General features: G+C 37.4%; 1 protein-coding gene across 1 annotated transcript in view; it reads left to right on the top strand.

The window, feature by feature from the left end:
• The first annotated feature begins 570 nt into the window (after positions 1-570).
• GC (GC vitamin D binding protein) overlaps positions 571-25,864 on the top strand; it is a 41,012-nt gene continuing 15,718 nt past the window's right edge. The window contains exons 1-6 of the mRNA XM_024754134.1: positions 571-717; positions 19,156-19,225; positions 19,806-19,938; positions 22,030-22,241; positions 23,375-23,507; positions 23,809-23,903. Of these exons, the coding sequence (XP_024609902.1) occupies positions 660-717; positions 19,156-19,225; positions 19,806-19,938; positions 22,030-22,241; positions 23,375-23,507; positions 23,809-23,903 (701 nt within the window). The 5' untranslated portion in view covers positions 571-659. The remainder of the gene's footprint in view (positions 718-19,155; positions 19,226-19,805; positions 19,939-22,029; positions 22,242-23,374; positions 23,508-23,808; positions 23,904-25,864) is intronic.

The following is a 25,864-nucleotide window of genomic DNA, read 5'->3' as shown; positions in this document are numbered from 1 at the left end:
TTGTGATTTCAAGGGTTATTTCTAATATGTATGTCAGTGCTTTAGAAATATATTTGTGTAATATAGCACATACATATAAAGTACTATCCCAATCATCTTCAATAAAATATATAGCATTAAAATTATGGATTTGAGCAATTGTGATAAATTGGGTTCTCACTTTTTTTGCCCTTATTAAACATCTAGTCTGCGATATTTTAAGATAATCTTTATTTGTAGTAGGTTTAAACAAAGAGACACCTCCAAGTTTCCATTTATACACATGAGAAGGGTAGGGAATGTCCAAAGACAACACAGAAAGAGGGAGGGAAAATGTGCCCATAAATACATTAGATAAGCTTTAGCAAAAAGCAGAAGTGGGGGGAGAAAATCTATATATACCCTGACTCTTTTGCAGTTTGACAAAGTTAATGATTAAAATCTCCTAGATTTTCCACTACTTTTTCCCCAGGTTGTCTATTTGCCTTGACTGATGATATTTTATCTCTTGTGGCCCAAGGATGACTGCCCTTCCTTCCATGTAGAGATTAATAATTGATTAGCTCACAGTCAGGAATCTTATTAGTAAAAGGGAATTGGTTACTTTTGGATGCCATTTTTTTTTTTTAACTGGGTAACATACAGGAGACAGGGGTGCTACAGGACTTGCCGGCAGGAAAATGAAGAGGATCCTGGTTTTCCTGCTTGCTGTAGCATTTGTGCATGCTCTAGAGAGAGGTAAGACTTCCAGTGCTGTGACCATTTACAAGAACTCTCAACTAGTCTAATTTTGTTACCATTTTAAAAATTATACACAAGGTGAAAAACAGAAGAAGCAGTGAATATGTTGGGGAGAGAGGGAGGAATCAAAGGGGGGTTAATCTGAGCTCAAATGTCACAGAGTGTTCAATTAGAATAGCGAAGAACTCACGATAAGAATCTCATGAAAGAAAGAAAAACTATATGATTTGTCACTTATCTTTCCCTGTTTTCTTGATAACTAAGATCTTAAAAAAATGGTTCAAAATTAGAATTTTTTAATTTGTTCAAGGATAACGCAAATGGAGGCTGTGATCCATCACTGAGCTTTGTCTTTCAGACTTCAAATATTCATTGCCAGTGAGAGTACAATATACCATATCAATGACGAAGTCAACAGATTTCTTTGATCTTCTTCAAGGAATCCTCTATATGTAATATTTGAAAACGCATTATAGTTTCTAAAATATCTCACATAAAAGAATTCATTAGCTAAGAAATATGACTATCAAGGTCTCTGAGCTATATTTTTCATTAAGTTCGTTCACCACATGGTGTCTTCGTCTTTGAGCAATATACAACTTTATAAGTTCCCAAGCTGCAAAATTCATGATCAGTTCCAATTTACTTTCTGGCTGATTCCTTAATGCTTATAAAAGGAATCTGCATTCATCCGGCTTCAAAAAATTAAAATTTTCATGTAGTGCTTCCAGTTAACCGCTTTACCCAAGTCATATTAATAACATTTAACCAGCGGAATAAAATGCATGTATCCCAGGAATCAAGTTATTAATTATGACAGGAATAACCTTATTCCTGACCTTATTTTTACATTTTTTTAAAAAAACCTCATTTTTGTCATTAAATTATTTTAAATTTTGTCTTATTCATGTCCCTTACAAGACTTCTGAATAGCCCAGGTCCCAAGGAACCCTGAAAGCGTACTCCTTCACCCATGGTTTCCCTGAGGCAGATCTGAACCTGAAAAGTCCTCCTGAAGTAGGTTCAGATCTGGATTTTCAAAACACAGAAAGTCCAATAATGGTTATGTCCTGGGATTACATGTGGATGCCATAATGTGCCATTTTGAACTACTGACTCAATAAATGTACATTGGCTTCACTACAAAGAATTACAGTGCTTTGGAGAATAACAGTATTCTGCAACCTCTATTTCAATATCCTTTAGTATTCACTCAGCCTCTGATGAAACAGATGCTGAAAACTTCAAGTAAGCTCCCTTGAAGGTCTGAACTTCACAATGAACTCGATTACCTATGTGCCATAGGTCAGATCATGACTCCTGAGACATAAAGTACAATTACCTACATAATAAATGTCCAATATTTGGGGACAGTAGTCCTGACCCATCAGTCCTCTGTTCTGTAAAACCTGAGCATAACCCAAATACCAAGTCAGTGTTTTACCTGGAAGCTAGGTGTGCTCAATCCTGGCAGGAAGTGTACAGATTGAAGGAGTTGAGAGGAACTTTGGATGCTGGAGGATTGGTTTGGGTTGCAGTTCTCTGCCTAGTTCTACAGAGCTGACCAATCACCCACAGCATTTGTCTAGAACCTCTTTTCCAAGGTGTATTTCCTTCAAGACTCATTTTGGAAATATGTTTCTATGGCCAAACATATTTAAGAAATAAGCCAGACATTAGTCTTTCTTGGTTGGTTCATAATCAATGTTTTTGTTGTCCTAAGAGCTCTGAGAAATCAAAACAAGATAATTTAACTTTATTCAAAACAATAAAGTTTCCCAAACACATGGGCTCTTTCCTAAAATGCCTATATCCCATGGAAGCAGTCTTTGGAAAACCTCAGTTCTAAAGTGGATATAATATGAACGTTAGCTCCAGTCAGGCCCATCCTCTTCTATCAAATGGCATTGCGGATTCAGTGCACAAGCCCTTGGGTACATCTTGAGAGAGAAGGGCTTACCAAATATGCCAAATCTAAATGATATTATAATATCCACTTTAGCTACCCTGTGAGAGGCAAGAAAGTTATGTTTGCCAATTGCCTCCACTTGGCCTCTTTACTCAAAACTGAAATGGATAAAGCACTAATCTAAATCATATCTTTCCCTCTTCCCAAGAAACAAGGCTACACAATTACTACACAATTGCTACACAATTACCAAAGAAATAATGCTACAGGAAGCAAAGCACTGCTGTTTATAAGAGCTATTGGCAAGAACATTTTCCTCTTGCTTTAAGCATTTCATTCTCAGCATAATTTTATTAAACATGGGCTCAAATAGCAAGAAGAAAGTCAATTCCCCTTGAGGTGAGGGGGAAGCTGTATTTGTCCTTCTCCCACTTACCTGTCGAAACAGCCCTGAGACAATGTGTTTCATCCCAATCTTCCAAACCACCACTGAATCACTGTTTCTCTTTTCTACAAGTTGCCACCCCTTCATCAGGAGCCATGTGAAAAACAAAATTGCCCTCAGTTTGATTCAAGAACATAGCTGTACAGAATGCTAAAGAGAAGTAATTTCGAATAAGAAGATATTCTATTGATAATTTCCCAGATATGTCTGTATATGCTCTCTGCAAAATAAGCATAATTTTATGCTTATTTTGGTGCTTAGTTACCTCCTCAAGTGACTGAGGAGGCAACATAGGATTTGAGATCTACATGATGAAAAGAAGACAGCCGTGCAAATATCTAGAAGTATGTTTCAAGCTGACGAACTCAGGGGCAAATGTCCTGAGCTAGGAACAAATACGGCCTGATCCAAGTTCACAAAGCACCCAGAGTAAAAGCATTAAAGAGGCTTAGCTGAGAAGGGAAAGAAGGAAAGGAGGAAGAGCTGAAGTCAAAGAGGTAGCTAACTTCATCATCAAAAGCAATGTTAGGAATCATTAGAGAAATGCAAATCAAAACTACAATGAGATATCATCTCACACCAGTCAGAACGGCCATCATCAAAAAATCTAGAAACAATAAATGCTGGAGAGGGTGTGGAGAAAAGGGAACACTCTTGCACTGCTGGTGGGAATGTGAATTGGTTCAGCCACTATGGAGCACAGTATGGAGGTTCCTTAAAAAACTACAAATAGAACTACCATATGACCCAGCAATCCCACTACTGGGCATATACCCTGAGAAAACCGTAATTCAAAAAGAGTCATGTACCAAGATGTTCATTGCAGCTCTATTTACAATAGCCCGGAGATGGAAACAACCTAAGTGCCCATCATCGGATGAATGGATAAAGAAGATGTGGCACATATATACAATGGAATATTACTCAGCCATAAAAAGAAACAAAATTGAGCTATTTGTAATGAGGTGGATGGACCTAGAGTCTGTCATACAGAGTGAAGTAAGTCAGAAAGAAAAAGACAAATACCGTATGCTAACACATATATATGGAATTTAAGAAGAAAAAAAAAGTGTCATGAAGAACCTTCAGTGTTAGGGCTTCCCTGGTGGCGCAGTGGTTGAGAGTCCGCCCGCCGATGCAGGGGACACAGGTTCGTGCCCCGATCTGGGAAGATCCCACATGCCATGGAGTGGCTAGGCCCGTAGCCATGGCCACCGAGCCTGTGCGTCCGGAGCCTGTGCTCCGCAGCGGGAGAGGCCACAACAGTGAGAGGCCTGCGTACCGCAAAAAAAAAAAAAGCAATGTTAACCTAATAGCAAAATTATGCTTCATTGCTATGAGGTGCAATACCAGTATGAATTCACCATCATGTATGGGGTATGGGGATGAGTAAGCATACTTTAACAGGCCACAAGGTTGATCTATACAGAAAGAAGATGAAGAAATCCTTAAAAGGAACTGATTACCCTCCCCCTAGTATCTGTGGTCACTTAACTTCTTTATTCTGCCCACTGCTACCCTCCTCTCTATTTCCCCGCAGTTCACTCTGTTTCAGCCACACTGGCCTCCACTAGCTCCCACTCTCTGTATTCTGCACCCCAGGGATCTGCCTTAGCACCTCACTCATCTTAGAACATGGATCCCCTCTGTCTGCTCCAAGTTCACATATAGAGAAGACTTCCCTGACCAATCTACCTCAAATAGCACCTACTACTCCATTTTTCTCTATTCCCCTACCCTGTTTTTGTTGTTTTATTTTGAGCACTCATCACCTTATTACCAGCTGTTCATTTGTTTATTGTAATGAAAGTAAGATGTAGAATGTAAGCTCCATGAAATCAAGGGCTTTTTGTTCCTTGCTGGAATTCTCAGTTTTAGAACACTACTTGCCATATATTATGTGTAGCAGTTTTTTGTGTGTAAAATCACAAAACTAAGGTTATTAGAGTACCTACCTCATAAGGTAGTTTTGAGTATTTAAGGAAAATTAAATATCAGCTAGGACACATAATATATATCCTGGAAGGAGTAAACTTTAAGTCTTTTGTTATTTTCATTATAAGTTTTATATATAGCATCCACTGTGAAGCATTGGCACTAGATTTTATCCATTGAATAAAATAGCTAATAGTTTATTTACAATATGTTAACATGTTTAAAATCTTTCAGATAGATTTATTTCATCCTTTCAACACCATGATGAGCTCAGTACTATTATCCCCATTTTATAAATGGGGAAAACTGAGGAAGAGAGGGGTTAAGTAACTTATCCAAAGTAACTGAGCTAGTTAAGTGTCAGGATCAGAATCTTACATCAATTCACTGGGTTTACAGTCACTCAAAATCACTGCTTTGCTGCCTCTCATGAGACACATACCTGAAATACTTTCACTAATCTTAGAATAAGTGTAAGAGACTGCCAATCATTGACACCAATTTAGGGGGAAGTAAGTGAAATTCATTCTGTCCACCACGGTCATCCACAGCTGATCCAAATCCCAGTTCATCCCTATTCCATGAAACTAGCTCTGTCTTCTAACTTCCTGTTTTCCTGGCACTATCACCTCTAAATCATTTATGTTCAATCCTGTAGAGCACTGTTGGATTTTATTTTATACACTTTTGTTATCAGTATCCAATCATTTCTATATTCTATAAATTTCAGCCCTAAAATATGTCAGCCTTGTACCAAAACTCCTCAGTGGTCTTTTTGTCTGTCTCCTTTACCCCCTGCATAGATCTAGTTCTCAAAGCCTGGGAACACTGGCTTTTTTCTACTACATTTCCACTTTCTTATACTGTCCTTGCGCAGGCCCTTATTAACCTTCACCCAGCTATTGTAGTGGCTTCCCTAACAAAATCCCTACCTCCCATCCCTTCCCCAATCAATTCATATTAAAACACAATGCAAAACCTGACATAATCTGGTAAGTAGAGTCCAAAAATGAAATACATAAAAATTAGGGTCACTGTTGGGAAGGTAAATGAAATGCTAGGGGTGAACATGTATAGCTGACTGGTGGGATTCTAGCTATCAGACTGTCTGATACAAACCCACCCCAATTCTGGTCTCTGTTTGGAGTCATGTGACGGTGGGTACAACCTCAGGCTTAAATAGTAATGTGTATGTTAGGCAGAATGAACATCCTCCAAAAATGTTGACATTCTAATGCCTGGAACGGGCTAAGAGGTTAGCTCACATCACAAAGGGGAATTAAGGTTTCAGACAGAATAAAGGTTGCTAGTCAGCAGAACTTAAAGTAGAAAAACAATGCTGGATTATCTGAGTGAGGCCAAAGTAATCAAAAAAAGGGAGCAAAACAGAATCAGTCAGAGGATGATGTCACTGAAGAGAAAAGGCACAAAGAGACACAAAGTTGCCAGCTTTGAAGTTGGAGGAAGGAGGCCTTGAGCCTAGAATCCTAGGCCACCTCTAGAAGTTGGAGTAGGCAAGGAAGTGGATTCTCCCCTAGAGCATCCAGAGAGAGCACAATCCTGCTGACACCTTGATTTTAGCCCAGTGAGACCTGTGTCAGTCTACCCAGTAGAAATGGAAAGCAGTAAGTTTAAGCCACTGAATTTGTGGTAATGTGTTACAGTAGCAATAGAAACCTAATACTGTAGGTTTCTGGGTTCTGTGACAGGCTGGGACTTCCCCAAGGAAAGGATCATTGAGTGAAAGCATCTCACTGTTGATAGACTATAATCTCATTGGTCAGATCCAGGGAGAATTGGCCAGGAGATAACTGGCGTACATGTTAACTCATTTCCGTGCTTCCCGGGAGTTTTCTATTCTCTTCCATTTCCTTCTGACCAGAAAGTAATTTAGTCTACCATCTGAGAGAAGGACCAGAGCAAGCCACAAGGGATCCTTATCACAAGGGCATATAGGTATCATCACTGGATTTTACTATAAGAAGAGGTGCTAACATTCATTGTGTTTTTACCACGTTAGGCAGGAGATGTGCTAGGCATTTTTACATAGACTAGCATATTTCACAGAACAGCCTTAGTAACAAGGTACTATTTCGCTTAGATCCCAAGATTACTCTTCCTTGAGTACAGCTCTGAGTTGGTCATTTCTCTCCATGAATGTATTTCAGTAGATACCCCATTACCTTAAAAAGTAAGTAAAACTTTGGTGTTCCAGTTTTCTAGTATTTAATTCCACTGCTTCAGTTTTATTGGATTACTCATTCTCCAGATATGACTGGAGATTTTCTAACTTCAGATATTTCTTCATGTTCTCTCCACTTAAAATTCCTCTCCCAGTTCACTTATTCCTGTTAAAATCCTGCCCATCATTCATGGTCCACTTCAAGTAATAGTTCCTTTCATGAGGTTTTCTAAAAGCTCTCTTCCATTCCATGGGTTCATATGCTTTGTTTCAATCTCTTCCATGCTGCTATTGGTGTTGTATTCTTATTCTTATCTCTAATATCAGACCTCAGTTCCTTAAGTATTGGTGGCTTTCAAGTTTCTTGTATGTGCTTTATCATGTTATTTGTTCTTATATTGTTTTAAAAACTAAGCCCTGTAATGCATTCTAAGTTTCCAATTCAGGATACCAAAGACACCACCCTCATTCATGCCAAAGGTGGGAGAGGGAAACTTGCTCCCTTATCTTCACCTCTGCAAAAGCATTTGTTGATGACAGGGTGGCTCAACTTGTGAAGGAAAAGCGAGGTGGAATGAGATGTGTGGAGGAAGAATGCCTCCTCTGGGACTTTGGTGAGTGTAGCACCTATATGGGCTACCACCTGTGTTGAAACCAAAGGCATCAAATTTGAGTGAGTCTATGAGGCCATCCTCCATGGCAATTTTAGTATTGGGGCAACTGACCCATTGCCCCTATATCTTCTACTGATTTTGAATTTTCAACATCTGAAATGTTCCACTGATGGCATCCTAAGAGGTACAGTTAATTTCCTCTAGATAGTTAATCTATAGATGTCATGCAGAACTCTAGGTCTACTTTCTATTGACTTAAGCTCAAAACTGCACCCCTGCTTGCAAATATCAATATGAAACCAGATCAATGCTTTATTTAATAGTGATTTAAAATGTCAACGGAAATGAGACCCAAAAAGCCTGAAAAATGAAATAAAAGTACTAATTTGAATACCACTTCTTCGTTGACAATGTTTTTAATGACATATCGGCAGTTTTCTTTAGTTCCAATAATCAGGGCAACTTCCTAAACCAGCCCAACAATATTTAATTTCTCAACTAAAACCACCACTCTGAATATGTAGCCCACCTAGTTCGAACGAATACTACAAACCATATTCTTTAAGTTAAAAAAAAAAAAAACGCACTAATACACTGACCTTTTCTGACATAGATGAGTCTGTCAGTGCAGAATGGAAATAAAAATGTCAAAGGAATAAAATTTCAAAAATATAAATGCCCAACAGTTCTGAAAGCCCATGATTCTCCAGAATAGGAAAATAGCAACGTAAGACAGTTCCTAGCATCCTATATAAGCGTTTCTATTCAACACAACATATATAGGCTCCAACCATTGCTCCCGGTATACAAACAGCTTTTCTAGAGGACCAAACTTGTTTTAGAGAATGATTATAATAATAGTTAAAGCATTCAAAATACCATTTTTAGTAAAGTTTGTACCATAACAATGAGTATCATATTGTCTATCCCCACTAGATTAAAAGTTCCATAAGGGCAAGGATGTGTCGATTTTGCTCTTTATTGTATATTCAATACTGAACCCAATGCCTGGCACAGAGTAAGTCTTCAAGACATGTCCGTTGCATATATGAATGAGTATCGTCAGCTGTGTTGGGAGAGGAGAGATGCATGAAGCAGTAAAGATTTCCCAAAAGTAAACCAAATGTTTTCAAAAGTCCAGAGTTAGGCACAATTTACCAGAATGTTTCACAATACAGACAGAAAAGGGACATGCTATTGCAAAAAGCAACAATTCTGTTAACGACATTTGTAAACATTGAGTGTTTAGGGGTCACAATGTGAAAATGATTTCGCCAGTGTCACTAGGATTATGCCAATATTTACTAGTGCCGTATCAAAGTCCAGATTGCCCTCTTCATAACCACATGGCACATTAAAGAACAGAGTAAGTCATTTACAATTCATTTGATATAGGATTTAATTATATAAATGAAAGTGAGCTCAACTGGTGTGAAAACATTAAGCAATACTCCATGGAATAGGGAATTGATTTAGAACAATCTCATGGCAAATTAAGTTCAGTATTTGTTATGTTTGGAAGATGAGAAAGTGATTAACATACTCGCTTAACCAGTTCAGCTCCAGGTCTTCTCTTTGAATAAATGAACAGATGAATTTTTTTTAATCAGAAATATTTCAAGTAATCCACCTGAAAAATACATGGTGCAACGGCTTCCTCTAAGGTTACTTTTGTAAGAGCAGTTTTAGCCTCATATTTTAATTCTGAATTTCTTCAATGCCTATTTGGGCTTTTTCCCTTGCTTCTGTTTTGCCCAAGACTGAATATTCCAGCAAAAACGGTTCCAAAACCATTTTAAGTCTTGTGTAGTTGATCTAGTTTCCCAGTTTTCTGTCACTGCATTCTAACTAAAGCAGCACATAACACCCATGGATTCCAATGTGTTTCTGTGCAATCTCAGTTGTTTATATAGCTTTAATTAAATCAGGAGATAAACTGTAGTCTCCACTTATACTATATTCACATGCACTCACGTTCTCAGCACACTGAATGAAACTCTACTTTCTTAATGAAGTGAGAAATCTGGAAAGTTAGAAACAAAATATTTTTTTAAATGTTCAGAGGTGCCCCCATTGAATGCAGTCTCTCATTTTGCATGGTGACAATAAAACAAAAGTGACCTCTGCAGTTTTATAGGGAGAGTTTATTAAGCAAAGTTATTTCCTTTGCATTAAGAACAAAGGAGTTCTTATTTGAGTATTTTTTGTGGCTTGAAACCATAAGCTTTGGGAGAAAAAAGATTCTGTATAATTTCTTACTGTTTCTAAAAGGGGTGAATTTGTAAGCTTTTAGAAGTGATCTCAAAGATCATGAGGATACGACTGTGTACTAAATTCAGGAATCTAATACATACCGTTATTTAAACTCCATTTGAATATTTTAAGGACAAAACAAACTCACTTCAAAAAGCTGTTCAGGGCTTCCCTGGTGGCGCAGTGGTTGAGAGTCCGCCTGCCAATGCAGGGGACACGGGTTCGTGCCCCGGTCCGGGAAGATCCCACATGCCGCGGAGCGGCTGGGCCTGTGAGCCATGGCCGCTGAGCCTGCGCTCCGCAACAGGAGAGGCCACAACAGTGAGAGGCCCGCGTACCGCAAAAAAAAAAAAAAAAAAGCTATTCATCATTTCAGTTATTAATTAGCCACAGTTATAAAGTTCTCTCACACTGAACTAAAATCTACTGCCAGCCATTCTCCCCGGTTCTATCCAGGAGCAACATAAAACTCCACTGACATCCTAATACTACATCTTCTCACTACAGGAAGACAGCTCTACCCTAAATTTTTTCCCTGTGCCCTAATCTTCAGTCCCACTGAATACCATTAATGATTAACAGAAAATTTCTGCCTTATTTTGACCTTCTGAAACTGTGACAATATCCAACCTTGTAAACAAGTCAATAAATTACAGAAAATGTACTAGATATGAAGGTTTCTCAGTCAATAGAGTATAAAAAGCCACTATCAATCCTACTGTCTTGTCCTAGTTTCCAAGATAATGTGAGATTTGATCATGCAGGTTTATCCACCTTCTTTGTGATTTTGATGGTATTTGAGTTGGTCCCTTATTAGAAAATGCCACTTAGAAAGGTCTTTGTCCCTCAATTCTGACTTCTCACCTTAGTTATATGCATTGAACAGTCCACCTGAAAGACGTAGGGTACAACAGCTTCCTCTACAGGCAATTTTCACTGAAATCAGGCATTTTTAACATGAATTCTAACAAATCCCAAAGAGAATCTTTTTATATTTTTAATTTTTTTTTGGCTGTGTTGGGTCTTCTTTGCTGCACGCAGACTTTCTCTAGTTGCAGGAGGCTACGCTTCATTGCGGTGTGCGGGTTTCTCACTGTGGTGGCTTCTCTTGCTGCGGAGCACGGGCTCTAGGCATGTGGGCTTCAGTAGTTGTGGCTCACGGGCACTCTAGAGCGCAGGCTCAGTAGTTGTGGCGCACAGGCTTTGTTGCTCCATGGCATGTGGGATCTTCCCGGACCAGGGATCGAACCCATGTCCCCTGCACTGGCAGGTGGATTTCTTAACCACTGCGCCACAAGGGAAGTCCCGAGGATCTTTTTAAAAGGAAAAAAAAAACCAAAACAAAATCTTCCCCAGCCAGTATCCAGCCACTACCACCTCCACTCCAAACCATAAAACAAGAATTTCTACATATAAGCAATATCATATGATATAAAATAGACGACTAATAAAGACCTACTGTATAGCACAGGAAACTCTACTCAGTACTCTGTAATGGCCTACATGGGAAAAGAATCTTAAAAAGAGTGGATATATGTATAACAGAATCACTTTGCTGTACACCCGAAACACAATATTTTAAATCAACTATACTCCAATTAAAAAAAAAAAGAATTCCTACTCTGCCTTATGTATATTCATTCATCCATGGAGCTGAGGTGAGCACATTTAGGGGGTAAAATGCATACCAGTAATTGCCATCATATCATCCAAGATGGATTTCCCAATATTTAAATCCAGGAGGATAAGTTACTAAATGTTAAAACCATTTAGAACAGGAACTGGGCCATTTCTATACTTCTTACATTTTTTTGGAAAGATATAGCATCAAAATGTTAGCAAATTTCCTAGACTTTCTTGCATAAATGATGAATCGGGGAAGAAAAACACTGGCTGCTTTCCATGCGTCCACCTATTGTATATGTAACAGGTGTGTTGAACAAGTGGGTCTCACCATCAATAAAGAACTCATCCCCTGTGCAAACTAGCTCTTCCCAACCACCCGAATGGACTTAAGAGTAGGTTCTATGATTTTTCTGATCACTCATATAAGGTCCTCTGGTCCTTTTGAACATCAAAATAACCACCTGTTAACAGTCATGGGACTGTCTGGTTAAAGTCAAAAATTTGTAAATTCATTTAAAATTGAAGCTACTCCCCCAGATCAGGCATGTTTCAGTCCTATTGCATTTAGTGGCAAAGGGATGCATACTTTCCTCTGCCTGTTCTCTTCTCCTTCCTGCTACTCTCTAGGCTGCTTTTAGTTCCTCCAGGGTTAACACAGGGAAAAGAAAAGCTAGTAGGAAAGGTAAGCAGCAGCAAACACTCATTCAAATGGGCAGCTTGGTGAGATAGTGGTGTTTTCTCTGGTTACAGGAGATGTTCAGAGTTGATATTTTCTCTTCATGGGTTCTTTAGAGATCTCTTTCCCCAACATCCCTGGGCATCTCTCCATCCAGCTGGCACCTTAAGACCTCCCTTTGATTTTCAAGTTATCTGCATCTCCACAGAGGCGTCCTACTTTTGGTAGCCTGCTGTCTTCTAGATAAATATCTCCCTACCTTAAAAAAAAAAAAAAAGATAGGAAGATTCCAGGACAGTTTGTTCTCCTGCTCGATCTATATCAGATACACAGGCCACAGCAGAACTTCCCACTCACAACCCTCTCCTTTGTTGCCTCAGGCCACTTAACCAGCCTTTCTAACCTCATAGATTTCTCCAGTCTGAATGAGACACCTGTCCATTGTACCCCACCTTCCAAGGGTCACCTATCAAGGTCTGAGTGTTTTCTTTGAAGCCCTTCTTACTATGCCTGAAGTAAGGAGATGCGCTCTTACACCACTCTCCCAAACCCACCACATTGACAACTTTCTCCAAAATTTATTTTGCCTAATTTCCATCTTTTTCCTCGGCTGAATTCCTAAGCTTCCCTTAGAAAGTCTGGAGGTGGGTAATGAAGCAAGGGAGGCAACACCAGTGCTCACACCCCCCTTTTAAAGGCCCGCATTACTGGGCCTAGCTCTTCACTTCGGAAGGTAGATATATTCTCCATTTATTTTTTTATTTTTTTGTTCTTGGTTCTTTTGAGGCCTTGGGTGAAACTGAGGCAAAGAAAGGAAGGAGGAATAAAAAGCTTTATTTATTTGAGCGTTATTATAAAGATGGGACCTAAGAATGACAGCTATATCAGTAGGTTCTGACTCACTAGTTGGCATACATATTTTGACTTACGTGCTTTCAGTATTAGTTCATTCTTTTTTTTAATTTATTGAAATATAGTTGACATACAATATTATGTTAGTTTCAGGTGTAGTACATAGTGATTTGACATTTGCATACATTATGAAATGATCACCACAGTAAGTCTAATAATCGTCTGTCCCCAAAGCTATGAAATATTATTGACCATATTCCTTATGCTGTATATTACATCCTCATGGCTTATTTTATAACTGAAGGGCTCTATCTCTTAATCTCTTTCACCAATTTTACCCACACCCCCAGTACCAGCAAGGAACAACCATTTGTATCTGAGTTTGTTTTCATTTTGTTGATTTTTAATTTTTTTTGATATAGACAATATTTTTTTAATTTTTAAATTGTATTTTTTATACAGCAAGTTCTTCTTAGTTGTCTATTTCATAAATATTAGGGTACACATGTCAATCCCAATCTCCCAATTCATCACACCACCACCTCCCTACACTTTCCCCCCTTGGTGTCCATACGTTTGTTCTCTACATCTGTGTCTCTATTTCTGCCCTGCAAACCGGTTCATCTGTACCATTTTTCTAGGTTCCACATATATGTGTTGATATACAATATTTGTTTTTCTCTTTCTGACTTACTTCACTGTATGACAGACTCTAGGTCCATCCACCTCTCTACAAATAACTCAATTTCTTTTCTTTTTATGGCTGAGTAATATTCCATTGTATATATGTGCCACAACTTCTTTATCCATTCATCTCTCGATGGGCACTTAGGTTGTTTCCATGACCTGTCTATTGTAAATACTGCTGCAATGAACATTGGGGTGCAAGTGTCTTTTTGAATTATGGTTTTCTCAGCGTATATGCCCATTAGTGGGATTGCTGGGTCATACGGTAATTCTATTTGTAGTTTTTTAAGGAACCTCCATACTGTTCTCCATAGTGGCTGTATCAATTTACATTCCCACCAACAGTGCAAGAGTGTTCTCTTTTCTCCACACCCTCTCCAGCATTTGTTGTCTGTACATTTTCTGATGACGCCCATTCTAACTGGTGTAAGATGATACCTCATTGTAGTTTTGATTTGCATTTCTCTGATAGTGATGTTGAGCAGCCTTTCATGTGCTTCTCGGCCATCTGTATGTCTTCTTTGGAGAAATGTCTATTTAGGTCTCCTGCCCATTTTTGGATCAGGTTGTTTGTTTTTTAATATTGAGCTGCGTAAGCTGTTTATATATTTTAGAGATTAAACCTTTGTTCGTTGATTCATTTGCAAATATTTTCTCCCATTCAGAGAGAAAATGGTTTCCTCCACTGTGCAAAAGCTTTTAAGTTTCATTAGGTCCCATTTGTTTATTTTTGTTTTTATTTCCATTACTCTAGGAGGTGGGTCAAAAAAGATCTTGCTGTGATTTATGTCAAAGAGTGTTCTGCCTATGTTTCCAAGAGCTTTACAGTGTCCGATCTTACATTTAGGTCTCTAATCCATTTTGAGCTTATTTTTGGGTATGGTGTTAGGGAGTGTTCTAATTTCATTCTTTTACATGTAGCTGTCCAGTTTTGCCAGCACCACTTATTGAAGAGGCAGTCTTTTCTCCATTGTATATCCTTGCCTCCTTTGTCATAGATTAGTTGACCACAGGTGTGTGGGTTTATCTCTGGGCTTTCTATCCTGTTCCACAGACCTATATTTCTGTTTTTGTGCCAGTACCATATTTTCCTGATTACTGTAGATTTGTAGCATAGTCTGAAGTTAGGGAGTCTGATTCCTCCAGCTCCATTTTTTTCCTGCAAGACTGCTTTGGCTATTCGGGGTCTTCTGTGTCTCCATACAAATTTTAAGATTTTTTTTGTTCTAGTTCTGTAAAAATTGCCATTGGTAATTTGATAGGGATTGAATTGAATTTGTAGATTGCTTTGGTTAGTACAGTCATTTTCATAATGTAGATTCTTCCAATCCAAGAACATGGTGTATCTCTCCATCTGTTGGTATCATCTTTAATTTCTTTCATTAGTGTCTTATAGTTTTCTGCATACAGGTCTTTAGTCTCCTTAGGTAGGTTTATTCCTAGGTATTTTATTCTTTTTGTTGCAATGGTGAATGGGATTGTTTCCTTAATTTCTTTTTCTGATCTTTCATTATTAGTGTATAAGAATGCAAGAGATTTCTATGCATTACTTTTGTATCCTGCAACTTTACCAAATTCATTGATTAGCTCTAGTAGTTTTCTGGTGGCATCTTTAGGATGCTCTATGTATAGTATCATGTCATCTGTAAACAGTGACAATTTTCCTTATTCTTTTCCATTTTGTATTCCTTTTATTTCTTTTTCTTTTCTGATTGCTGTGGCTAGGACTTCCAAAACTTTGTTGAATAATAGTGGTGAGAGTGAACATCCTTGTCTTGTTCCTGATCTTAGAGGAAATGTTTTCAGTTTTTCACCATTGAGAATGTTTGCTGTGGGTTTTTCATATATGGCCTTTATTATGTTGAGGTAGGTTCCTTCTATGCCCACTTTCTGGAGAGTTATCACAAATGGGTGTTGAATTTTGTCAAAAGCTTTTTCTGCATCTATTGAGATGATCATATGGTTTTCCTTCAATTTGTTAATGAGGTGAATCACATTGATTGATTTGTGTATATTGAAGAATGCTTGGATCCCTGGGATAAATCCCACTTGATCATGGTGTATGATCCTTTTAATGTGTTGGTGGATTCTGTTTGCTAGTATTTTGTTGAGGATTTTTGCATTTATATTCATCAGTGATATTGGTCTATAATTTTCTTTTTTTGTAGTATCTGTGTCTGGTTTTGGTATCAGGGTGATGGTGGCCTCATAGATTGAGGGAGTGTTCCTCCCTCATTTCTGAGTGTTCCTCCCTCTGCTATATTTTGGAAGAGTTTGAGAAGGATGGGTGTTAGCTCTTCTCCACGTTTGATAGAATTCACCTGTGAAGCCATCTGGTCCTGGACTTTTGTTTGTTGGAAGATTTTTTTTTTTTTTCGGTATATGGGCATCTCTCTGTTGTGGCCTCTCCCATTGCGGAGCACAGGCTCTGGACGTGCAGGCTCAGCGGTCATGGCTCACGGGCCCAGCCACTCTGTGGCATGTGGGATCTTCCCGGACCGGGGCACGAACCCGTGTCCCCTGCATCAGCAGGTGGACTCTCAACCACTGCGCCACTAGGGAAGCCCGGAGGATTTCTAGTCACAGTTTCAATTTCATTACTTTTGATTGGTCTGTTCATATTTTCTATTTCTTCCTGGTTCAGTCTTGGAAGTTTATACCTTTCTAAGAATTTGTCCATTTCTTCCAGGTTGTCCATTTTATTGGCATAGAGTTGCATTTAGTAGTCTCTTACGATGCTTTGTATTTCTACGGTATCCATTGTTACTTCTCCTTTTCATTTCTAACTTTATTGATTTGAGTCTTCTCCCTCTTTTCCTTGATGAGTCTGGCTAAAGGTTTATCAATTTTGTTTACCTTCAAAGGATCAGCTTTTAGTTTTATTGATCTTTGCTACTGTTTTCTTTGTTTCTATTTCATTTGTTTTTGCTCTGATCTTTTATTTCTTTCCTTCTGCTAATTTTGGGTTTTGTTTATTCTTCTTTCTCTAGTTCCTTGAGGTGTAACGTTAGATAGTTTGAGATTTTTCTTGTTTCTTGAGGTAGGTTTGTATTGCTATAAACTTCCCTCTTAGAACTGCTTTTGCTGTGTCCCAAGGGTCTTGGATTGTCGTGTTTTCATTGTAATTTGTCTCTAGGTATTTTTTGATTTCCTCTTTGATTTCTTCGGGACCTCTTGGTTATTTAGTAACGTATTGTTTAGCCTCCATGTATTTGTGTTTTTTATGTTTTTTTCCCTGTAGTTGATTTCTAATCTCATAGCATTGTGGTCAGAAAAGATGCTTGATATGATATCAATTTTCTTAAACTTACTAAGGCTTGATTTGTGACCCAAGAAGTGATCCTGGAGAATGTTCCATGTGCACTTAAAAACTGTAATCTGTTTTTGGATGGAATGTCCTATAAATATCAATTAACTCTATCCAGTCTATTGTGTCATTTAAAGCTTGTGTTTCCTTATTAATTTTCTGTCTGGATGATCTGTCCATTGTGGTAAGTGAGGTGTTAAAAGTCCCCCACTAATACTGTGTTACTGTCAGTTTCCTTTTATAGCTGTTAGCAAGTGCCTTATGTATTGAGGTGCTCCTATGTTGGGTGCATATATATTTATAATTCTTATATCTTCTTGGATTGATCCATTGATCATCATGTAGTGTCCTTCCTTGTCTCTTGTAATAGTCTTTATTTTAAAGCCTATTTTATCTGATATGAGTATTGCTACTCCAGCTTTCTTTTGATTTCCACTTGCATGGAATATCTTTTTCCATCCCTTCACTTTTAGTCTGTGTGTGTCCCTAGGTATGAAGTGGGTCTCTTGTAGACAGCACCTATATGGGTCTTGTTTTTGTATCCATTCAGCAAGCCTGTGTCTTTTGGTTGGAGCATCTAATCCATTCACATTTAAGGTAGTTATCAATATGTATGTTCCTATTACCCTTTTCTTAATTGTTATGGGTTTGTTTTTGTAGGTCCTTTTCTCCTCTTGTGTTTCCCACTTAGAGAAGTTCCTTTAGCATTCGTTGTAGTGTTGGTTTGGTGGTGTTGAATTCTCTTAACTTTTGCTTGTGTGTAAAATTTTTGATTTCTCTGTCAAATTTGAATGAGATCCTTGCTGGATATTACATCCAGCAAGGTTGTAGGTTCTTCCCTTTCATCACTTTAAACATATCATGTCACTCCCTTCTGGCTTGTAGATTTTCTGCTGAGAAATCAGCTGTTAACCTTATGGGAGTTCCCTTGTATGTTGTCATATTTCCCTTGTTGCTTTCAATAATTTTTATTAATTTGATTACTATGTTTTATTATTATTATACTATGTTTATTACTAATTTGATTACAATGTTTCTCCTTGGGTTTATCCTGCCTGGGACTCTCTGTGCTTCCTGGACTTGGGTGGCTATTTCCTTTCCCATGTTAGGGAAGTTTTCAAATATAATCTCTTCATATATTTTCTTGGGTCCTTTCTCTCATCTCCTTCTGGGACCCCTATAATGTGAATGTTGGTGCATTTAATGTTGTCCCAGAGGTCTGTGAGACTGTCCTCAATTTGTTTCATTCTTTTTTCTTTATTCTGCTCTGCAGTCGTTATTTCCACTATTTTATCTTCCGGGTCACTTATCCATTCTTCTGCCTCAGTTATTCTGCTATTGATTCCTTCTGGTGTATTTTTCATTTCAGTTACTGTTCATCTCTGTTTGTTCTCTAATTCTGCTGGGTGTTTGTTCCTTAATTCTTCTAGGTCTTTGTTAAACATTTCTTGCATCTTCTCGATCTTTGTCTCCATTCTTTTTCTGAGGTCCTGGATCATCTTCACTGTCATTATTCTGAATTCTTTTTCTGGAAGGTTGCCTATCTCCACTTCATTTAGTTGTTTTTTCTGGGGTTTTATCTTGTTCCTTCATCTGGAACGAAGTCTTCTGCCTTTCATTTTGTCTATCTTTCTGTGAATGTGGTTTTCCTTCCACAGGCTGCAGAATTGTAGTTCTTCTTGCTTCTGTTGTCTGCCCTCTACAGTTAATTCTTTTTCTTATTTTATTTCTTTAATTTTCATTAAAGTTTATAGCATGCCATCAAATTTTGATCCATTGTGATAAAACAGAAAGGCACCAAAAAGTGTAATTGCATATAGGTATTGAGAAAAATGCTACTTTCACCATTGAAGAGTCATGTGGAACATCCCTTTGTATGTATACATTTAATGCAACATTCATTTAAAAGGAAAAAAGATACTTTTTAAATATATATTTCTGGTTCCTAGGTCGAGATTATGAGAAAGATAAAGTCTGCAAGGAACTCGCCAGCCTGGGAAAAGATGACTTCACATCTTTGTAAGTATGAGGTACTCGCTCACTCTCCTAGTTACCTGACCTTGAATGAAGCTAAGTGTGAGGTATCTTCAGTTCTGTGTCAGGGACTGAACTGATCTCCATTAAGATTAAGAGGATAGAGCCCCAGGGTCAAAGTGGGCAGAGATGTCAGGCAAATGGAGGACATCCAAAGATTCCAGCTGAACTATTGTTAATATGGTCTAAGAATTTGTTACAAGTATACTAATGAGTTGAGAAAACAAGTAAGCATAGTTTTCTAAGGTGAATTAAAAGGCAAATAGTACATGCTATGATGCTGGCAAACAAAGGCAGCAAGGTAAAGGAAAGGTTCATTTGGGGAGGCTTGAGAGAGGAAAGAACATGAGGCTGGTTTGATGGAACTCCCAAACCCAAGTTCTACTGTTACAAGATGCATCTTTGTTCCAGATAAACTTATTTTTAAAGCCAATGTCATATTTTCATTAGTCAAGAACATGGGTGCAATATTCCACTAAAAAATTGAATAGATTTCATATTAAAATATGTGCAAATGTGAAAACTTTAAAAAATTCTGCATACATTGACTTCCATTTCTCCTCAGGTCAATGGTCCTATACAGCAGAAAATTTCCCAGTGCTACCTTTGAACAGATCAGTCATCTTGTGAATGAAGTTGTCTCCTTGACAGAAGCCTGCTGTGCTGAGGGGGCCGACCCTGACTGTTACGACAACAGGGTAGGATTGTGTGGTTGGCCATGTCTATGCTGGCCCATAGAAGGGGGTCAAGACAGGCCTTACATCATATCTTGGGGAAATTTTAGACAGCAACCCACCTACTCCAAGTTTGAGGGAGATACGAAGTCTATTATCCTAGAGCCCAAATTTATTCTGGTATAGTGAACCAATTCTGCCCATTAGTCCTACAAGGTTCAAATGAGAAAACTGGGGTGTGTCTTATTAATTCATGGATCTCTTGAAATAATTCTAATATATTCTGTGTATCTTAGAAGCCTACCAATACTCATACCTGTATCATGCCAAGACTGGTACCAAGTGCCCTGGAAAAACTTAGTGTTGGTTTCAAGTTATTTGGAGGTTCAAAAATTGCCCTGTATATACACACAGTTCTGCGTTTTCTACCTTAGAGTATACACGCAGAAATAAAAGATGCTGAAATGACAGTTTTCAAAATATAGACAACAGCTGAAAAATGTGAAACTACAGGCGTTTCTAGCAATTTACTGATACTGTCATCAGGAAGAATAAAAATGACATTTAGCTGCATCTTGATAAAGGCCTCTACAGACGAATGTCTCATTGCTCAAAACTTCAACAGTTAGCCAACAGACACAATGCTCCAAAGATCTAATTAGAATATATTCTATGACTCTTACCTATTAATTTCTTTACCTGGACCTTATCTACATTCTAAGAACTTTATCGTTTTCTCCCACCAACAGCTCCACAAATAATATGTCATTTCAACACAACCTTCTGCACTATCTTAAAATAAACAAGCAAACTACCAACTACAATAAAAAAAAACAGAACACATTTTTATTTCCATTTTGTTTTACATATTTGCTAACCCATCCCTTGACCAGAAACGTTTGCTCATAACCCATCCAAGATCGTTAGAGACAGATCATAAGAACAGAGATAGCATTGACATTTTTTGGATAACACCACTTTCCTGCTTTACAAAGCAATTTTTTCCTACAAATATGTTACTTTCTTTGTAAACTTTTTTTTTTATTTGAAAGGAGGTAATAAAAAAGGAAAAATAGGAAAGTTGCCAGGGAAAGAAATGGGAAAAGATTCACTGTTTACTTTTGGTTTACATAAATGATTCATCATGTTGCTTTGCTTTCCTTCATCGATAGGAAAGATCTTTAGAAGTTTTATCTTCAAAAGATATCTTATAAAATAACTGTAAAGATGTCAAAATCATTTTCCCATGTAAATCCCCAATTTTTTCCATGGACTTATTTCTATTTCCATGGGACTATTTCTATTCCACATTTTTATTCCAGGTATCAAATTCTTTCCAAAAAGAACATTTTGTTGCTACAACTGCTTTGGTGGTACTCTTACCATGGACTTAGTCCGCCCACACGTATCTATGTACCACTGTTGAGGCAGTAAATTAAGTTGTACCAGTGCTTCAACCCATGATGCATAGGAGAATAAACTTTGGGACTTTGGGGAAAAAACAGGCCCTCAGGCCTCATCTTTGACCTACTGATCAGAATTTCTGTGTTATGTAGCCCAGGCATTTCTTTTTTTCTGTTCTTTTTTTTTTTTTTGGCATTTCTTATTTTTATACACTGATGCAAAAGCAGTCTAAAGAACCATTGAGTAGGAGAATGCAAATCAATGTTGAAGACAAAAGCAGTCAAGGATTAAGAGCCTGTTCATTTAACAAAGGGAGGAGAGGAGGGAAGAGGGAGGTCCCCATTCTTAGTGGTATTTAGAACAGAATACAGATAGGAGATCACATCAGAATCAATGGAGCTTTTTCAAATGACCTCCCTCATCCTTAGAGATGTTAATATCCCTGTGGATAAACACTGTACTAGAGGATCAAACCTCTAACAGCTGCAATCGTGTACAGTTAACTTGTTAATGAAGATTCTCTTTTGGTCCTACTCTGAGTCTTAACATAAGACCCTGTACTAGCCTATAACTAGAATAATGCAGCTTGTCATGGCCAGTTTGTTACTAATGAGAATTTTAAAATTTAACACTAAGATGTTATACTAAATGGAGAACTATAAGCCTGGAAACTTGCACATATGTGAGTTTACTTTTCTTTTCTCATTCTAGACTTCAGCATTGTCTGCTAAGTCCTGTGAAAGTGACTCTCCATTCCCAGTGCACCCAGGAACTCCCGAGTGCTGCACCAAAGAGGGCCTTGAAAAGAAACTCTGTATGGCTGCCCTGAAGCACCAGCCACAAGAATTTCCTACCTACGTAGAGCCAACAAATGATGAGATCTGTGAGGCATTCAGGAAAGATCCCAAGGGGTTTGCTGATCAGTAAGCTGCTTTCATCATATGTAAAACCTCAGGGCATAAAATAACATACATGTCTAATCTAGCCCCCTATTCTATATAAACACCTCTTATACGGCAACCCGGACAATTACCAATAACGAAAACTTGACTGTCACCCACAACATCCCATCTCTGTCAGTGCCTATTACAAATAGCTTTCTCAGATGGAGATGAAGTCAACTTTCCCAAACGTCTACCCTCTCTCATCCTAGTTCCAGTATCTGAAGCAGACTCACTTGGATCCCCTGCCCACATAACACATTCAAATATTTGACAGCAGCTGTTGTGATTCCTCTTATGTTAGGGATCCTTGCATACTCCATCTGATAGAATTTTATTGCTGTGTACAAGTATTTAATTTCCAGTAGAGCATAAGAAATAAACAGTTTTTCACTCTTACAGTACATTCCCAGAAACACTTGTGAACATGACACTTGTTGTACCACATTAGTGGACATATTACTTTTACCTTGTTTAACATTCATGAAGAGCCGATTATATATTGATTCTTTACTCTCAGAAGATCATAAAGTTGGAAAAAAATTATGATAATAGAAAAAATATATATACACACACAGAAGTCAAAAGCAACATCATTCAAACTGGCTTTAGAAGTATGAAACCTAGGTCGTGATTTCATAAAAGTTGGTTGGCTTGCCCATCCCTGTAAATTCAGGGAGGATTTTGCCTAAGATCTCAGTCTCTTTAGACACTTAGTGGCTTATGCTCACAAAAATTAAAGTAATTTCAACAAACAAGCCTATACACAGCAATTGTCTAGAATAAACAGATAATGAAAGATCATTCCATTACCTTCATTTCAATTTTTTCCACCAACGTTAATAAGCAGCTACCATAGGCCACGCATATGGCAGACGCTAAAGGAATAAAGGGATAAATGACCCCTCCCAAGTAATCTACATGGAAATTTAGAAACAATTTTTTAAATGGAGATATTGATTAAAAGTGACTAGTATTATAACCCTTTCTCTAAATCCCTAGTGCTTTTTAGATATTATAACTATCAACTAACATGCACCCTTTTTCCATCAAAATACTTCTGAAAAAGACTGTTTACCACAAATGTTTTGACCAATCCTATTTTTCCCCCACAGATTTATGTATGAATATTCCATTAATTATGGACAAGCTCCTTTGACACTATTAGTCAGTTACACCAAGAGTTCTCTCTCCATGGTAGGGTTGTGCTGTACCTCACCAAACCCAACAGTATGCTTTTTGAAAGAGGTAAGTGTCATTTTGTTACATAGTTATGTTCTTTTTTCTTCTTCTTCTATTAATGCCGTTCCTTTCAAATAATGTTAGAAAGATTCCGATTCTGGAATCCATAAACGTTTTTAAAATGCCTCTTTCGTATTTTGTTAATTGGAAAAAAACACACAATCACCTCTGGGGAAAAAGTTCCGTTGGTCAGAATTCAGTTTTCTAGTCATCAAAAGGAGTCCAAATGGTCTCTTTTTGGCCATTCCTGCACACTGCTTTCAATGGATCCTGACCATCTAATGACATTCTCTCATTTATTTTCTAGAGACTTCAGCTTAAACATTTATCACTTCTCACCACAATGTCAAATAGAATCTGTTCACAATACTCTGCTTATGGGAAGGAGAAATCAAGGCTCAGGTAAAGATTTAGCACCATCAGCATGTATAGCTGTTTGTTTCTGCACTATTGATCCATAATATTAGGATTCTCTAAGAAAATGTTTGTAATAGAAGATACAGACCATAGTGTTATGCTCCAATAATCCTCAAGTAGGGCCCAGTTATTTTTTCTTTTCTCTACACAAAATATGAATAAGGAACAAAACTTTTCTAAAACATAATTTGATTTTAATCAACCTTTTCCATATGCTCATATGGGAAGACTGGTAGACCACTAGAAATTATCTCCTCAGTATTCATATTAGCATGTATTACAAACACATGAGCAAAAACAATCGTTTTTATTCATCACGTGTTACTTGCTTTGCCTATGTTTTCCTTGGGAAAAAACTTCCTGAATTCTTGTTATATGAAGCTTTGTGCTCTATAGTGTACATCTCTTAAGCTTCATGAATTTATTCTAATTACTTACTTTGTTTATAAGCTTCACTTTGATTTTTGTATGGCTATTGTTAATTTCACAATTTTGACAGTTGCTATGTTTACACTTCCCTCAACTTCTCAGGCATCTAGATTTGCCAGCTTTATATCTTCAGTATTTAGAGTCTCTTTAATTCCTTTTACTCTGATCCACAAGTGTTTTCCTCTAATGGTAATGAAAGAATTCATGCTGGGACCAGATCTTAAGGTTCCCCCAAAGGGCATAGAAACTACTTTCACAAGTCCTTTAAAAATAATCTTCCACTAGAACTACTGAAATACTAAATGGCATCTTCTCTAAAACTTCCCTTTAGTTTTCCTTGCATTTAGAGTATTTGGCATGCAGAGCATAGGAATTCATAGTATAAAACCCCCTATAACAATATACATATATGTCTTAATCATAAATTTATACTTGCATTAGTGTCTAGGAATTTACTCCAAGGAACTATCACTGAGCGTGGACAAAGATTTAGCTAAAAACATTGCTGCCACATTTTTTTTTAAATATGAAAAACTTAGATATTTCCTAATACAGCATATTTAAATCAATCATGATATACCCATTTATGAGAGAATGCCATAGTTTGTTATAATTATATTTTAAAAGAATATTTATTGAAAACAAAGTATTGCTAAAAGAAATCAAAACTACAAATAGACATTTCATGCTTATGGATTGGAAGAATTAATGTTGTAAAAATATCCATACTATCCAAAGCAATCTACAGATTCAATGTAATCTCTATCAATATCCCAATGGCACTTTTTTTTTTTTTGCCGAAACAGAAAAAAAAATCACCCTAAAATTCATATGGAATATCAAGGGACTCCTTATAGCCAAAACAATCTGGAAAAAGAACAACAAAGTTGGAGGTCTCACACTTTCATTTCAAAACATATTACAAAGCAACCGTAATAAAGACACTGTGGTATGGGCATAACAAAATACAGAGAGACCAGTGGAAAAGAATAGAGCGCTCACATAGAAACCCTAATATATATATGGCCAAATGATTTTCCACAAGGGTGCCAAAACTACATGACTGAGAAAAAAGTCTCTTCAACAAATGGTGCGGAAAATTTGGATTCGCACTTGCAAAAGAATGAAGTTGAACCCTTACCTTACACCATGCATTAAAATTAATTCAAAATGGATTAAAGATCTAAATCTATAAAACTCCTAGAAGAAAACATAGGGAATAAACTTCAGGCCATTGGATTTGGCAATTTCTTGGAAATGACAACAAAGCATAGGTCACAGCAAAAATAGATACACAGGACTACATCAAGCTTAAACTACTGCACTTTAAAGGAAAAAACCAAGTGAAAAGGCAATCTATGGGATGGAAGAAAATATTTGCAAGTCATCTATCTAGTAAGGGTTTAATATCTAGAATGTTTAAGGAACTTCTACAGCTCAACAAAAAATAACTTGATTAAAAATAATTGAATAGATGATTCAACAAGAGATATGTAAGTGGAAAGATATTCAACATC

This window comes from Neophocaena asiaeorientalis, unplaced genomic scaffold, assembly GCF_003031525.2.
Source record: "Neophocaena asiaeorientalis asiaeorientalis breed wild unplaced genomic scaffold, Neophocaena_asiaeorientalis_V1.1 scaffold148, whole genome shotgun sequence".
NCBI classification, from domain to species: Eukaryota; Metazoa; Chordata; class Mammalia; order Artiodactyla; family Phocoenidae; genus Neophocaena; species Neophocaena asiaeorientalis.
The sequence above is the reverse complement of the archived record's forward strand: the minus strand, read 5'-3'. Positions and strand labels throughout refer to the sequence as shown.